Below are 14,431 nucleotides of genomic sequence, written 5' to 3'. Positions count from 1 at the left end.
AAACGTCCTGCGACCACCAGTGGGATGCCACGGGGGGTGAACTGTCCCAGCCAGTGGGTGTCTCCAGGCATGAGGACCTGAGGCTCAGGTGGAGCCAACCAAGCGGCTGGGATCGCACCGTCGATCTCCGTGCGTCTCGCCTGGACTCCGCGTGCACCTCCAGCTGCGTCTGCAAGATCGGCCATCTCCAGATGTCTGTACGTATCCCTCCAAACTCGAAGGGACCGGGCTGGCCCCCTCATCCAGCCGTCCCACCTGATATGTGATCTCTCCCCCAGCTGAAGGCCCTCGGCGTCTCTGACCTGCCCATTCCAGACGAGCGGCTGGCGATCGATCTCCTCCTGACAGCTGGGCTGGGACTGAATGAGACTGAGACGGAGCCGCCTCCAAACCATGAGGAGGCTACGAACGAGTGGGGAGCGGGGCTGAGTGAGCGGGGCGGAAGTGAAGATCCACCTGAAGGACGGTAGCCACTCTCCACCTCGGCGCGGGACACAAGAGCCGACTCCCTGCTGAAGTAACATCTTCCATGTCTGCCCCCCTGGGGTCAAACCGCGGATGATAAGCTTGCCTAACAAGGCCTGACTCTGAAGCTCTGGATCAATGACCCCCATACCACCCTCAGCCTGCGGAAGAATGACTGTCTGCCAAGCAACCCTGGCTCTGGTATCTCTATGCCCATCCTACCCAGACCAAAGAAAGTTCCGAACCAACCTCCTGAGCTGTGCCACGCTGGATCTCGAGAAGCACCAACAGGAAGCCACATACCAAGCCGTGGCTAGAAGGACCTGGTTAACTACCAAAGCACGACCTGCAAGGGAAAGCTTAGCAGTGCTCCAGAAAGCCAGCTTCCGTCGGATGGAATCTAGCACCGGGAGAAACTGCTGAGCTGGCGTAATGTCTAGGCCAACCTGGAAGCCAAGGTATCTAGCTGTCTGTCCACGTGGAATCCATCTGAAGCCCAGAAATCGCCCCCACTGAGAACACGCCCCCGGGTCTGTGAGAAAACCAACTGATTTGTTCCAGTTGATTTTCGCACCAGCGGCCGAGCAGAAAACCTCCAGGGCCATCCGCACCCTCTCTAGCATCCTCTCATCGTCCTGGACATAAAGGGCTGTATCATCTGCGTACTCTGAGTCCAGAAGCTCCGTGTCCTCCCGGAGTGGAAGGCGAACACCCCTGAGCCCTGTGGACCTCGCCCGAAGGTAGTAAGTCATGGCCTCGGCGAAGAAGAGAAACAGATAAGGAGCCAGGGGACAGCCCTGACGTACTGATCTCTCCAAGCTGAATCGCTCACCCATCCTGCCTCCAATGATGACTCTGCTGGACGCTGTCCTGTACAAAGCTGAGATACCCTGAATCCAGCCTGCCGGGAAACCTAGCCGCTCCAGAGTCCCCTCCAAAAAGGACCAATCCACGCGATCGTAGGCCTTCTCGAAGTCGAGAAGTAAAATGGCAAGGTGTGATCCGCTGTACTGAGCCCACTCCGCCGCCTCTGAAAAGGTGAAGACATTATCCAGGATACTGCGATCCTGGACAAAGCCTGTCTGAGTGTCATGGACGAGGTCTGGTAGTAGAGGTCGAACTCTGGCACTGATCATCTTGGCGAGGATTTTGTAGGCAGTGGTAAGGAGAGTGATCGGACGCCACTGGCGGATCTCCTGTCTATCTCCTCCCTTCGGGATGAGGCAAATCAGTCCCGAGGAAAGGCTCTCTGGCATCTGACCGCTGCTGAAAATCCCCTGCAGAGCTGCAAGGAGGGGCTGATGGATCTGGTCCCAGAAGGAGGTGAAGAAAGCTCGGGATAGCCCATCCTCACCTGGGCATTTCTGCCCATCAATGGCCATCAAGGCCTCCAACATCTCATCCGAGGTGAACGGCGCCAACAACGTCGCCTGCATGCTAGGCTGGACAAGGGATGGAATGTGCCTCCACACCTCCTCATGGTCACGACTAGCACGAGGGGCAAGTGGCTCCTGCTGGAAGAGGGTCCTGTAGAAGTCAGTGGCCAACCCCAGGACCTCCCCCGGGTCCGTAACAATGTGACCATCCGCTGTCCTGAGACTCCGTAGCTGATCCCCTGCAGCTCTCTGGCCGTGTGTCCTGAAGAACTCCCTGCACATCCGGTCACCCTTCCGGGCCCAGAAGGAGAGAGAGGCGTGATAGGAGAACTCGGAGCGACGCTGGAGGGTCTCCTCCAAGAGGGCTCTGGCTCGAAGGGCCTGGATCCGAAGCTCCTCCGAGCCCGGGGAAGACTGCTGAAGTCGCTGAATGGAGGCGAGGTCCCTCCGAAGAGCTCTCTCTCTGTCCCACCAATCCTGTCGAACCTGTAGGGCTGCGAGCTGGCAGATCTGGCTGGACTCCTGCAGAGCCTGCGCGACCGAGTCTACCAGATCCACGCCCTCCCCCCAGTCTCTGTCCCAAAGACTGCAAATGCTGCTACGGACGTCCACCCTCGAGAAGATGGAATCGGGAATCCTGCATGATCGGGGGGGGAGAGTCTGGGCTGCCGAATCTAATGAAAGGAGCACAGGCGCATGGTCGGAGAGTGTCGTCCCTGGAACAATGCCCGCCTGGCCACCTCTGCTGATGGCCCAATCACTGACATAAAACCTATCAAGCCGCTCCAGGAGTCTGCCTCCTTCCCTGCGGAAGCCCCAAGAGAAGTCCAGGCTCCCGTGCCAACGCCGGAAGGACGGGTCTCTCCAACTGTCCCTCCCTCCTGTCGCGAAGATGAAAGAGTCCCAAGCTGACTGCTCTGCCTGAGCCATACCTGTGAACTCCGGATCTCTACCCTGCTGGTCCTCCAAGGTCTCCAGATTGTTGAAGTCTCCTCCAACAATCCAGGAATCCATGTCTGGAAGAATCCCTGTAAGTGTCCTCCAGAAGGTGGCTCTGCAACGGAGGTCTGTGGGAGCATAAATGTTGAGGATTCCTATCTTGGATCCCTCCAAATTCAGGCCTACCCAAAGGGCTCGGCCTGGGATCAACGTGCCGTGACCGAAAACTATCTGAGCTAACTGCTCGCACACGGAGGTACAGACCCCCCCGCTCCTCCCCTGTGCGCCGATCGAAGGCTCCCAATAAGTGTAGGAGCGTCCAGGGAGAACCTTCCCGCAGCTGCGGGCATGAGCCGCAGAAAGCTTGTGCTCCTGGAGCAGCAGTACATCCAATCGACCAATCACTGCAGGCTGAAGTTCCTGACGCAAAATGAGCTTCCTGGGACCACGGGTGCTCGAAGAGTGAAACCCGTTCACATTCCAGGATACGAGGTGTAGGCTCATGGAGAGGGATGGGGGGCTGCGAGCAGCTGTCTGCTCGCAGTCGAAGTCGAAGAAGAATCAGACATATCGGAGTGGAGGCGCTGCCGCTTGTGAGAAGGTTTGGAGGGGGAGACGGGGTCGTCCTGCCCGTTCTTCAACACCTTCAGCAATGGCGAGAGGCCTCTAGTGCCATGAGCAAATGCTTTCTCGAGCCAGCTCGAGATCTCTGAAGTGGTCATCCCGTAGAAGGTTCGGAGTTTCTGTTGGGACCAAGCTCTGACATCCTGGGGAAGAGGCCATGCCAGGGGGGGTCTGAGGATCACGATCAATCGGAAACGTTTGGCAGCGCAACGCCACCGCAAGCGCACATCGCCCTCGTACCACTGAGTCTCGAGGAGCTGCCCACCGGACGGGCCTATCCAGGAGCAAATCTGGGCGTGTGTCTGCTCTCTGAGAGCCTCCCACACCGAGTCGTCTGTCCAGGTCTCGGTGCCATCGCTGAGGAACGTGAAGGCGAAGCTAGGGCCGTCCCTGGGAGCCAAGGCAGCAATCTTCCCATCCGCCCCTTTGCGGAGCATGAAGATACTAATGTCGAGACAAGCCGGGAAGGTCCCAAGGTCGGCCACATCCAGGTAGTCCCAGGGGCCAGATCTGTAAAAGTCTCGAGGGAGCTCTCTCTCCTGGAGCTGAGACCCAGCTGAGTCTGCCACTGAGGGGCTAGCGGGAAGGGAAACCTGCTCCACTGGTGGTACAGACTCCGGGTGTCCTACAAGCGGGGGGGGAGGGGGAGGAGGCTGCGGGATAGGCGACTCGGGCTCCACGGAGGCGACTGGCGGAGAAGGTGGAGGAGGTGGAACGGAGGCTGCACTCGGCTGGGAAGGCGACGGTGCAGCTAACTCTGTAGGCGGGGCGAGGGGAGCAGGGGGGGGAGGGGGATGGGGATGCATCTCGAACTGGGGCTGAGGGGGAGGGGACTGAGGGAAAGGAGGCGGGGGCTGAAACTGCGGGGCGGGCGAAGGGGGGGGAAACTGGGGAGAAGGCGGGGGGGTGGGAGAGAGGAGGATCTGAGGCTGTGGAGGGCGGGCTGCCGTCGAAGAAGAAGCTCTCCCAGGTCCCTGGGGCATCTGCCTGTCAGGTCTCTAGAGTGCTGCTGCAGGAAGGGTGACCTCTGCCTCCTTGCCTTTATCCGAAATCTTCTTATTCTTTCCTCTTTTCCTTCGAACCTCGGTCCAACCGCCCACTACCTCTGGCCCAGGCTCCGACTGCCTCGGCTCCTCCTGACGTGGCTGTCCGGGGGGGGGAGGTGGGGGCGGAGGGGGCGGGGGCGGGGAGGGTCGAGACGAGCTGGCAAAGCGTGGACAAGCAGCCGCCAAGTGCCCAAAGCCATGGCACCGCAGGCACTGACCTGGCTGTCCGGTGACTATCATGCTCTGGGTGATACTGCCGGCACCTGTCACGATCTCGATCACTGCAGGGAGAGTCGCAGGATCCGCCACAGCCACACGGACTCGGGGAGCTCCTGCCGTGGACACCGCGTCGGCAAAGGTGTCGTGCATAACCCAGCCAAAATGGGAGCCCAAGTCCCTGACAATCGGCCGCAGCTCAGTAGCAAGCCCTGGAAAAACTAGTGTCACTGGGTGGCGAGGTATACGGAACCGAGTATCGAAATCCGCTGCGCTGAAACCACGGTACCACGGGACTATCATGATGATCTTCCCATCCACCGATGTGGGGGAACCGGCAATCAGATTGCTCGCAGCTTTCTCACTGGAGAGTTTGAGCCAGAAGATGCCCCTTCCCATAAGGGCCACCTCCTCAATGTGGCCATCCTCTAGCAAGAGAGTGGACTGGAGCCAGTCCCTGATGGTAGACCTGGAGGGGGAGTGTCCAATGACTCTACCGTAAACAGAGGTACGAGCAAAGTCACTGGCTACCGCCTGAACACGGGATGATTGTTGCTCTGTCAGGATAACGCGGTAGGCATCTGGAGAGGGAGGGTCCGACTGGGCCTCCGGATCCGGGCTGGGGCCGCCATACCGCCAAGACTAACTGCAAGCTTCCGATGAAGAAAAACAGGCTGCCACCCAAGAAGGGGATGAAGCGGCGGTGGAGCCTGGGGGTGAGGCGGGCGAGGCGAAATGAAGGGTCGGAGGGGTCGAAGCGGAGGGCGGGGCGAAGGCTGCGGGATGCGGGGAGTACGGAAGGGGCGAGAGGGCCGATGGGGGGGGGGGGTGAAGTTGGAATGGCGGGGGTGGAGGGGTGAAGCGGGGGGGCGAGGGGAGCGGAATGAGGCGGAGGCGGGTGAAGCGAGGGGGTGAAGGAGCAGCGAGGGGGCGGGTTGGAGCGGGGTGGATGGCGAGGGAGCAGCGAGGGGCGGAATGGAGCGGAGGCGGGGCGAGGGCGAGGCGGGCTGGAGAGAGAGAGAGAGAGAGAGAGAGAGAGAGAGAGAGAGAGAAAAAAAAAAAAAAAAAAAAAAAAGGACGAGGCGAGGCGGCGGTTGGAGCGGCGGCGAGGGGGGGGTTGGAGCGGGGGCGGGGGGCGGGTTGGAGCGAGGGGGCGGGATGGAGCGGAGGTAAGGGGGCGGGATGGAGCGAGGGGGCGGGTTGGAGCGAGGGGGCGAGGGACGAGGGGCGGGTTGGAGCGAGGGGGCGGGTTGGAGCGAGGGGGCGAGGGGCGGGTTGGAGCGAGGGGGCGGGATGGAGCGGAGGCAAGGGGGCGGAATGGAGCGAGGGGGCGGGATGGAGCGAGGGGCGGCTGGAGCGGAGGTGAGGCGAGGGGTAGCGGGGTGCCGGCGGGGGGGGAGGAGAGGGGACGGGGGTCGAGGGCGGACGGGAGGGGTGGAGGTGGTCGCGGCGAGGGGGGGGGGGAGCGAGGGGGGAGGTAGGGGCTAACGGCGAGGGGGGGAGGGGAAGCTCGCAGGAGCGATTTGGATTTCTTTGACTGAAGTTAATGATTTGACCAATTAAAAGAACTCTTTGATCATCATTAAAATAAATAAAGAACCTTTTGACTATGGGAAAATAAGAGGTCAATTTGTATTTTGACTTGGAGTATTTACAACTTAGTGACCGGCACCATGGTGGCTCTCCAATGAGACGAGAAGATGTCTCATATTTGCAAGCTAATGCTCAAAATACATATACGGGCACCATGGTGGCTCTCCAATGAGACGAGAAGATGTCTCGTATATGCATCTGTCAAGCCGTCTCTCGCTATGGTAGGGAGTGTGGTCTTCATGATCTCTGTATCCAGTGGGCCATATCAAGGGTGACACCTCAGCTCGAACGGTCTCCTCTAAGTAGAGCCGTGATGGGCTAGACCTCTATCATGCGTGCTCTAGTCAGCCTCTATGTCACTCGCTCCACCGCTCCGTGCCGTCTCTTCCCACTGATCCATGCTAACCTCATGTCGACTATCTTCTCCTCCTCTACTCCAATGTGTCCTTGGGCTGACTCAAAGGCATAAAAGTCGGTGATGTGTCGTTGTGCTCGATATGTCTCTTGTGGTATTGTCACCTCCTCCTGTCTAATTTGCTGCCATAAGGTCTCTCTGTGTCGCCACATCTCCAACAAAAAGAGGCCAACACAAACCCAGTCATGAAAGTGGATTAGGCAAGACAGTGGCCCAAACCCGCGCCCCTCTTGAAAGAGACAGTGGTACCATCCTCGGATCTCATAGTAGACGAGGCAAGTACATCGAAAGTGCTCCTCTGTCTCCACCTCTGCCAATGTGCACAGCCTGCAAATCCCAGGTGTGCCGGTTCTCCTTGCCTTGATCCTCCGCTGATGGGATGAGACCCGCATCTATCTGATGGCAATCCTCCGTGCGTCTAAGACCAGTCCATCTTCCAGATACTGGGGCCTAGTAATCACTCCATCCTCTAATACTCTCAGGAAGTGAACATGGTAGAACTAGACCTTGGTGGGGAACTCATGGTTCCCAACCCGAGTCCAGAGATGGAGTAGATCCAATCATATGATACGGTTGCTCGCGGGATCTAGAGGGACGAAGTTGTACTGAAGGAGGGAAGGCAATCCCAGTGAATAACCTGACTATCAAACCATCTGGATATGCGTGCATACCAGGCTGTGCATGAAGCATTTCCACTCTAATTATAAAGCATAACTATTTTCTCATGCTAACATAATATGGCTTCCATTACATTAGTTTGGAATTCTCTGATCAGGTATAGGCCAACAGACATCTGATCAGGCATCTCTATCAAGTATAGGCCAACAAACATCTGATCAGGACTCTATCAGGTATAGGCCATCACACATCTGATATAGAAAATGGATTATCTGGGTCAGTGGTCCAAAACCACCCCTCCTGAAACAGGTAATGACATCGTCCATGTATCTCATAGTATACAAGGCATCAACACACGAAGTGCTACTCCGTCCCCACCTCTTTAGAGTGCGAAGTCCACATATCCTCTGCTCTCAAATCTCTGGGTATGCCTGCTGCGTACATGGCTATTGGTCAAATCAAACAGCCACAACTTCCCCAAAGGATCCTGGATCCTCCGGGGTTTGTTTTGCACACATTTGCGAGCAAGAATTGCTGCCCTTTTTCATATATATAATTTGCATTTTTACCATTATGCAATGCATTGTTTGCTTTCTTGTGGGCATGCCTTTCAGCAGGAATCAACTGCTACGTCCTAACCCCTTTCAAGCCCTTGATGTATAGCATATTTCAAGAATCTATTTGAAAGTATATTGTATATTTCAAAGTCCTGAGAGTTCAGCAATCTATTTGGAAGTATACTGTATATTTCAAAGTCCTGAAGTTCAGCTCTAGAATGCATTTGGAAATTATTGATCAATCATTTAATTATCATTCAGTTTGTACTCACTAATCTTTCACAAATTGAGTCTGGATTTTTATTCAACTTATTAACAAACATTTTCCCATATGCAAACAGGAAGACCGTTAAGGCCTATGGGTTGAACAAGACAAAAGGGAGGGTAAACAAGGGCTCCTTCCAACCTTGAATTGCCAAGACATGTGACACACGTCCTATGGTCCCACCTTTGCTCCTACGTTTCCAGAAAATAAATTAGCCGCCAGTAAGTGTTTTATATCGTATCCTACATGCATTCAATTTGAACATGCTTACATCAGACCCCCCTAGAACTATATGACAAAATCTCCATATCACTTAAGAATTCCTATTGAATCGCAAATTGTAGGTGATGAGCAAAGAGATTTATTTGCTTTTTGGTGTCCAGTACACAGTCATGATGCCACATATATCAGGAGAGTACAGAAGTAAGATCTAGTACATATCTAGAACTTCTTGCAACAGATGTCACAATCCTTGCATATTGGCTCGTCCTGTCAATTCCACTTCCCACAAAGCTAGGAAGTCACAGCAGATGAGTTGTGATACGAAGGTTAGGAGGACAATCCACTTTTCCCCACGCAGATTGACCATGTTCCACTTTGCAAATACACCATCATATATCCTCTTCTCCTAATTATGTCGTATCACTAATTGCTAGATATCCTCAAGTCTTAAGCCACCTCAAAGGCACCAAGCCATCACCAAATATGTGCTTTAATTTTAAAAAATATTTTGCAGTTATTTAAAAGAAAGGAGAAAGTCTATTAATGTCTTTGGAAGCCCAAAATGCCTAAGAGAAACAAAGAAACACTTGCACTACTACAGACTGTAAGATGTCTTTATAAACTAGAGTATTGAATATCCTGAAAGACACTGAGACAACATCTGCTATTTTATCTGATGCCACTATGCACCATTATACATATTAGTTTTGAATCCATTAGACAGCTTTCAAAAGACGAGACGAGTCACGAAACACAAAAAGCATCATCGGACTTACTCATCAAAGAAACCTGGAAAACGATTGTACGTGCTTGCAAAATGGTCGACTCCTCGCAGCAGCAAGTACAAAGAAGCATTGCTACAAGCACAAACCATTCCGTTTGTTACTCAAAACTTTTAAGTTTCAGAGATATATACTAAAAGCTTGATCGCTTATTTATCATCTAATAACAGAAAACAAAAACCAAAAGATAAGTTCAAGCGCCTGTCCATGCTATATCAACCAAATAAGTATAACCACCCAAGAACAGAACATACAGTATAGTGTCTTCATTGGAATCAGGTACATGTTTCATCACAAGACCCAACTCTAGCTTAACGATAGACAGCATACTTACACAAACTCAGGAAACAACCGATCTAACCGCAACATAGGCCCATTCCAGAAATAACCGTATATTAAGTAGCTCATAATACATTCATATAGGCCTTGTGAAAAGTACTCCCCTAAAATGGAAAAGGGGGGGAAAAATAAACGCAGTCCCTCACACGCATCCTTTTTTATAAATCTCACCACAGAAGCAATGAGCAATCATACATGTCCTTGGTGCGGGAAAGGCTGCATTTTTCCTTCGCTTCACCACCAATAGGTTCAGCTCCGTTTTCCGCAGAAGACATGTCTCTTATAATTCAGAGAAAATACAAACTTACAAAATTAATACAAAAAAAAAAAACATTTCCGAAGTTGCATAACCCACTCAGCAATCTGTAACCACTTTTAAAGACCTATTAATCAGCCTGTTTTTCATTTCTGCAGAAATAATGGGAAAATCACAGGCCAGATAAGCAAAGACAAAGCAGTAATCAACACAATTTTTGCACCCCGTGACCTAAGGACTCGCATACATAAGTTAAAAGTCCAACCATTAATTCTTCTGCACCAAGCTTGAATGAAAGCAACAGTCAATCATCACACATTGTAGCATACTTGTACAGGAACATTATCATAGAGCAGACAGATTTTACAGCTGTCACAAAGTGAACACATTGGATGTAATCACTTTTCCCCGAGAGTTTAGAGAGCATTGAAGTTGAAAGACACAGAAACGCAAGCAAACATGTAAACATTCTAGCGCACTAATCAGTACTGCATTCCGACTTGGAGATCAAGTAATATGTATTGTGTGTCTCAACTTTCATCACGTATAAGTGACCCAACTTTATGTTTTGAAGTCCTAACAAACAGAAGTAACTTTTCAATCTGTCTTAACTACTTTAAAAACCCTTGGCTACACACTTGACCTCACACCTTCAAGAAAAAAAGAAGTCAATTGCTTCCAGCAACCAATAAAAGTTTCAACTCTTCTCCCAAGGTGTGATGTTCACCTTCCTTGGATGTCCAACCAAAGCTCAGTTTCCTCACATGTTCCCCAAACTCCTTCTCCTCTAGTTCCATAGGACCCTCTTGGTTGATCTTTTCCTCTGCTCTCAACTCTAAAGTTGGTTTCCGTCTCTGTTCCAAATCCTCCTCTTGGCACTTGGACTCGACTCCCCGCCCCCCTCCCTCCCCCCTCCCTAAAATCCTCTCTATACAAGCACACATTCCAAGTCACAGGTCCCCTCCGCTCCCCTTTCTTTGAATTCCGCTCGGATCTCCCTTTTTTAGAAACCACTTTTTGAGGGTTTTTGAGACTTTGGCAACAAGTAACACCCGAACTAGGACTCTCTTCTTCCATTAGATGTTCAAAGACCACATGTTGTCTTTCTAGGGTGGTGGTTGGGCACGCTTTGTGTATTTTGTGTGGCAAGAAGGCCAAGTGCAACCTAACCTTCTCTCCCCATATGCCCATTACAAGGAGGCTATTAATAGTATTGAGACTGGAGCCTCCCCATCCCTAGTTCACATTGACCAACGGACTAGGATTACTTGCCATCTAGCCACCTAACAAGGCCAACCACTCAAGGTCTTCTTTGCAAGCCTCCTGTAGGCCATCCCATGGGCTATCCATTGGTGCCTTCTATTCCCTAGTACGTGCCTTGTAGGCATAGATATAGGCAGTTAGGACACTTAGGGCAGTTATGACATGTGCCGCTAAGTACACTAGGTACTACTAGGACACCCTAGGACAAGGTTTTGTTATATTGTACTTTTGGTTCGTTCCTACAATTCATTACAGCCATACAGTTTCAGCTTGTTGCTCCATTTCATTGCTTCCATTTGCCTTCAGTGGTATCAGAGCAGGTTAAGGCCTCACCCCTTAGCCATTTCCAGCCACCCCGAGCTCTCCAGATCTCATTGGCGGCCTTTTCCTTTGTAGGCGCAACTGCATGTGTGATCACCCGAGGCTATTCTGAGGAGTTTCATCACCAACAACCACCTCTCTAGTGCTCCTGCTGCATAGGTGACTACTCCAGAGCAGTCTTTTGACTGTTTTTTATCATAGTCCAGCATTTCGAAGCACTTCAAGACACCCCTGATCCATTCCAAAGCCTACAGGTGCCCTAGACCAGCCGCCTCGCACATTTTTGTGCCTGTTGCTATAATTGGAAGTGTTCTTCTGCAGCAGCCTTGCTCTCCTTTGCTGGTTTCTCATCTCGGACTCTGAGCTCTTCACCTCTAGCAGCTGCTTTTCCACAAAAAGAAAGGAAAAAATTGTTTTTTTTTGGGCTTGCAAAAGTGCCTTCTCATATATTAGGGATATTATTTGGATATCCCCATACTCAAGTCATAGCTTATGAAATGTTCCAAAGCTTAAAACTCTAAGTTTTCTATGGAATTTTGTGTGTTTTGAAAGTCTAAAGCTAAAATGGAAAGTTGAAAGCTGTAGAGTTTACTGTCTTTCAGATTGTAGTATGGTTTCATGTCATATGAAATGAAAGGTTGTGGACTGTAGTATATAGTTTTATGTGAGATGTTGTGGACTGTAGTATATAGTTTTATGTGACATGATGATGTGTCATATGACGTGGCATTCTTGACCCATGTTCCTCCTTTTCGAAACATTCTTGTTTCGCTTCTACTTGAGCTTTGCACTGTACTCCTTCAAAGTCGATTGCTGACAGCTGTACAGCATATACCCTTGCTGTAACATCTTATTCCAGCTTCTCTTGGCACCCTCAGCTGCCATTTGCTGTCCATTTCACCTCTCCTACAAGGGCGACTACCTGTCTTCAAGTTTGGAGCATTTTTCCTTGCTGTAATTTTGATGGTAAGCTCCTACTGCATTAACTTCTTTTATTTTTAGCAAAAAAGCCTTTCTTTTGGTTCCTTGGAATTGTAAAAAGGCCCCGTGCTGCCTTGGAAGGCCCGTGTTGCCTTTGGAAGTCTTTTTGCAGAAGATACACTTTGTGACAGCCACATATTTGCAGTGAAAACTCTCTAACCCTTGTGCAGTAGATTGCCTTTGGATTTGGGAGATTGCACTCCTTTCATTTGCATTGTCAGTTGGTGCTTTTGATTTGCATTTTTGCACTATGGCTAGGAGCAAGGATGACTTGTTTGGGATGCTTGGATCTGAGGACAAAATTAGTGGCACAAATTACCCCATGTGGTCTTATATGATGGGCCATGTATTGTTTGCCAAGAATCTTTGGAACATTGTTGCGGGTACTGAGGTCAGACCCACTAGACCTAATGCCTATGGTATATCTGGTAATGCCTCCCGTAATGCCTATAGTATATCTGGTAATGCCTCCAAACAGCCCGTGCTCCGTACAAGGCCCACACTGCCTTTCGACTAGGGCATCGCCAACGTCGCCCTCTTTCCTACAACCCTAGGCTGGGCTGAACCCCTGGCCCAGCTTAGGGGTTAGCTTCAACAAGGGGGTTTCTCAGACTTATGCAGGCCAATATGGAGTTTCCCAAGACTAAGTTGTTTGCTTCTACCCGACGAGTAAGCCTTCATATTCCTCTGTTGCAGCCACACCTAGCCCCTATGCGTTGACATTCAAAAGCAAGATTGGATCAGATCCACAAGAACAAATTTACTACCTACAGCAAGAAGTTAGAGAGCTCAGGCTTATTATGGTTAAAGCTCTTGGAAGAAAGGTGAAGGAGATGGAGAGTAAGAACAAGCAGGAGATCATTGAAGAGGTCATGGAAAAATGCAGCATCTCTCCGCCAACACCAACACTTGTTTCTACGGTCAAAGAGATGATCAATACACAGGCTACCTCAACCAAGGAGGAGATGTCTATTGTGGCCAGCAATAAAATGCAGATCTCTATGCAGAAGTTAAAGAGCAGGAAGCAGCAGTAAATAACAAGAAAATATTACGCATTGGCCCAAGGATTGCTTTGGCTGCTCTAGTGAGGATGTAGATTTCACAGAAGATGAGAGGATAATATGCCTCAAGAAGAATATACCACAAATTGAATGGGATGAAACCCATATTAGCTACATCACTCGAAAGAGAACACAAGTGCAGGTTTACTTCAATGAAAGGACAGAGAGAGTCAATATTCTCCAACAAACAAATAAGTTGAAGGGTACAAAGATATGGATATCTGAGGAGCTCACCCCGACTCAACTCAAACAAAGGAATAGTGAACTCACTAAAGTCAAGGATGCACGAAAAGCAGGAAAATGGGCAGTCTACCGAGACGGAATAGCATTAATTCAAGATTTCAAATCTAAATCTAAAGACCCTCAGTCTTAAACTGATGTATTGAAGGCCATTTTGATATAGGACTACAACTTAGATGTGTGTTAAAATAAGCTCGAGCTGAGTTGTCATGTGCACTCCTTGACCCTCTCCGGTTTATCCAGATGATGTAAGGATTTTGTTTTGTACTTTGTACTTTGTCCCATAAGCCCGTGAGGCTTTCTGCAGACGTTAATCAGACACATCCAGATACTACAAAGAAAGAAAGAAAGAAAGAAAGTTTATTAAAGTCTTTGGAAGACCAATGGGTCTATGAGACTATGAAAATCCTGATACAACGAGCTGTGGTAGTAGAGCTACTAAACGAGCATCCATACCAATGCAAAATGCAAAATGCAAAAAATGCAAAAATGCAAAATGGCAGTACTAAGTCCTAAGTACAACATAGTCATGTCGATGGTCGACTATAATCAATCTCAGCATCATCATCATCCCCAGCAACAGCAAGATATCAGGATGGATGAGGCAGTTGAGGCATGAAGTCGGCAATAGAGTGCTGTCAGCCACGCAAAGGTGCGGTCCTGGCACGTCTCCTAGTCGTAGCTCTGCGTCTAACCAGGGCTACTGTGACCCCCGTCAGTCAGGCTCCGACTCTAAACAAGGAGGGGATGTCTCCAAGTGTCATCTGTGTGTCGACCCTCTGTCTGAGCTGTCGGGTCACAGGCTCTAGGTCACGCTCATGTCGAGGCCTTGTCTCGTTGGGGTCCATGTGA

General features: G+C 50.6%; 1 protein-coding gene across 2 annotated transcripts in view; it reads right to left on the bottom strand.

Moving 5' to 3' along the window:
- LOC147897208 (NEDD8-activating enzyme E1 regulatory subunit AXL-like) overlaps positions 1-14,431 on the bottom strand; it is a 102,802-nt gene that overhangs the window by 12,541 nt on the left and 75,830 nt on the right. The window contains exons 12-13 of one of the 2 annotated variants that reach the window (XM_087381272.1): positions 9,653-9,736; positions 9,113-9,193 (exon numbers count right to left, since the gene is read on the bottom strand). In XM_087381272.1, the coding sequence (XP_087237398.1) occupies positions 9,113-9,193; positions 9,653-9,736 (165 nt within the window). The remainder of the gene's footprint in view (positions 1-9,112; positions 9,194-9,652; positions 9,737-14,431) is intronic. The other variant, XM_087381273.1, reaches the window with a different exon arrangement.

This window comes from Dipteris shenzhenensis, chromosome 11 (genome assembly GCF_047967505.1).
Source record: "Dipteris shenzhenensis isolate YYH24624 ecotype China chromosome 11, Dip_SZ_1.0, whole genome shotgun sequence".
NCBI classification, from domain to species: Eukaryota; Viridiplantae; Streptophyta; class Polypodiopsida; order Gleicheniales; family Dipteridaceae; genus Dipteris; species Dipteris shenzhenensis.
This window is presented reverse-complemented; position numbering and strand designations above follow the sequence as displayed.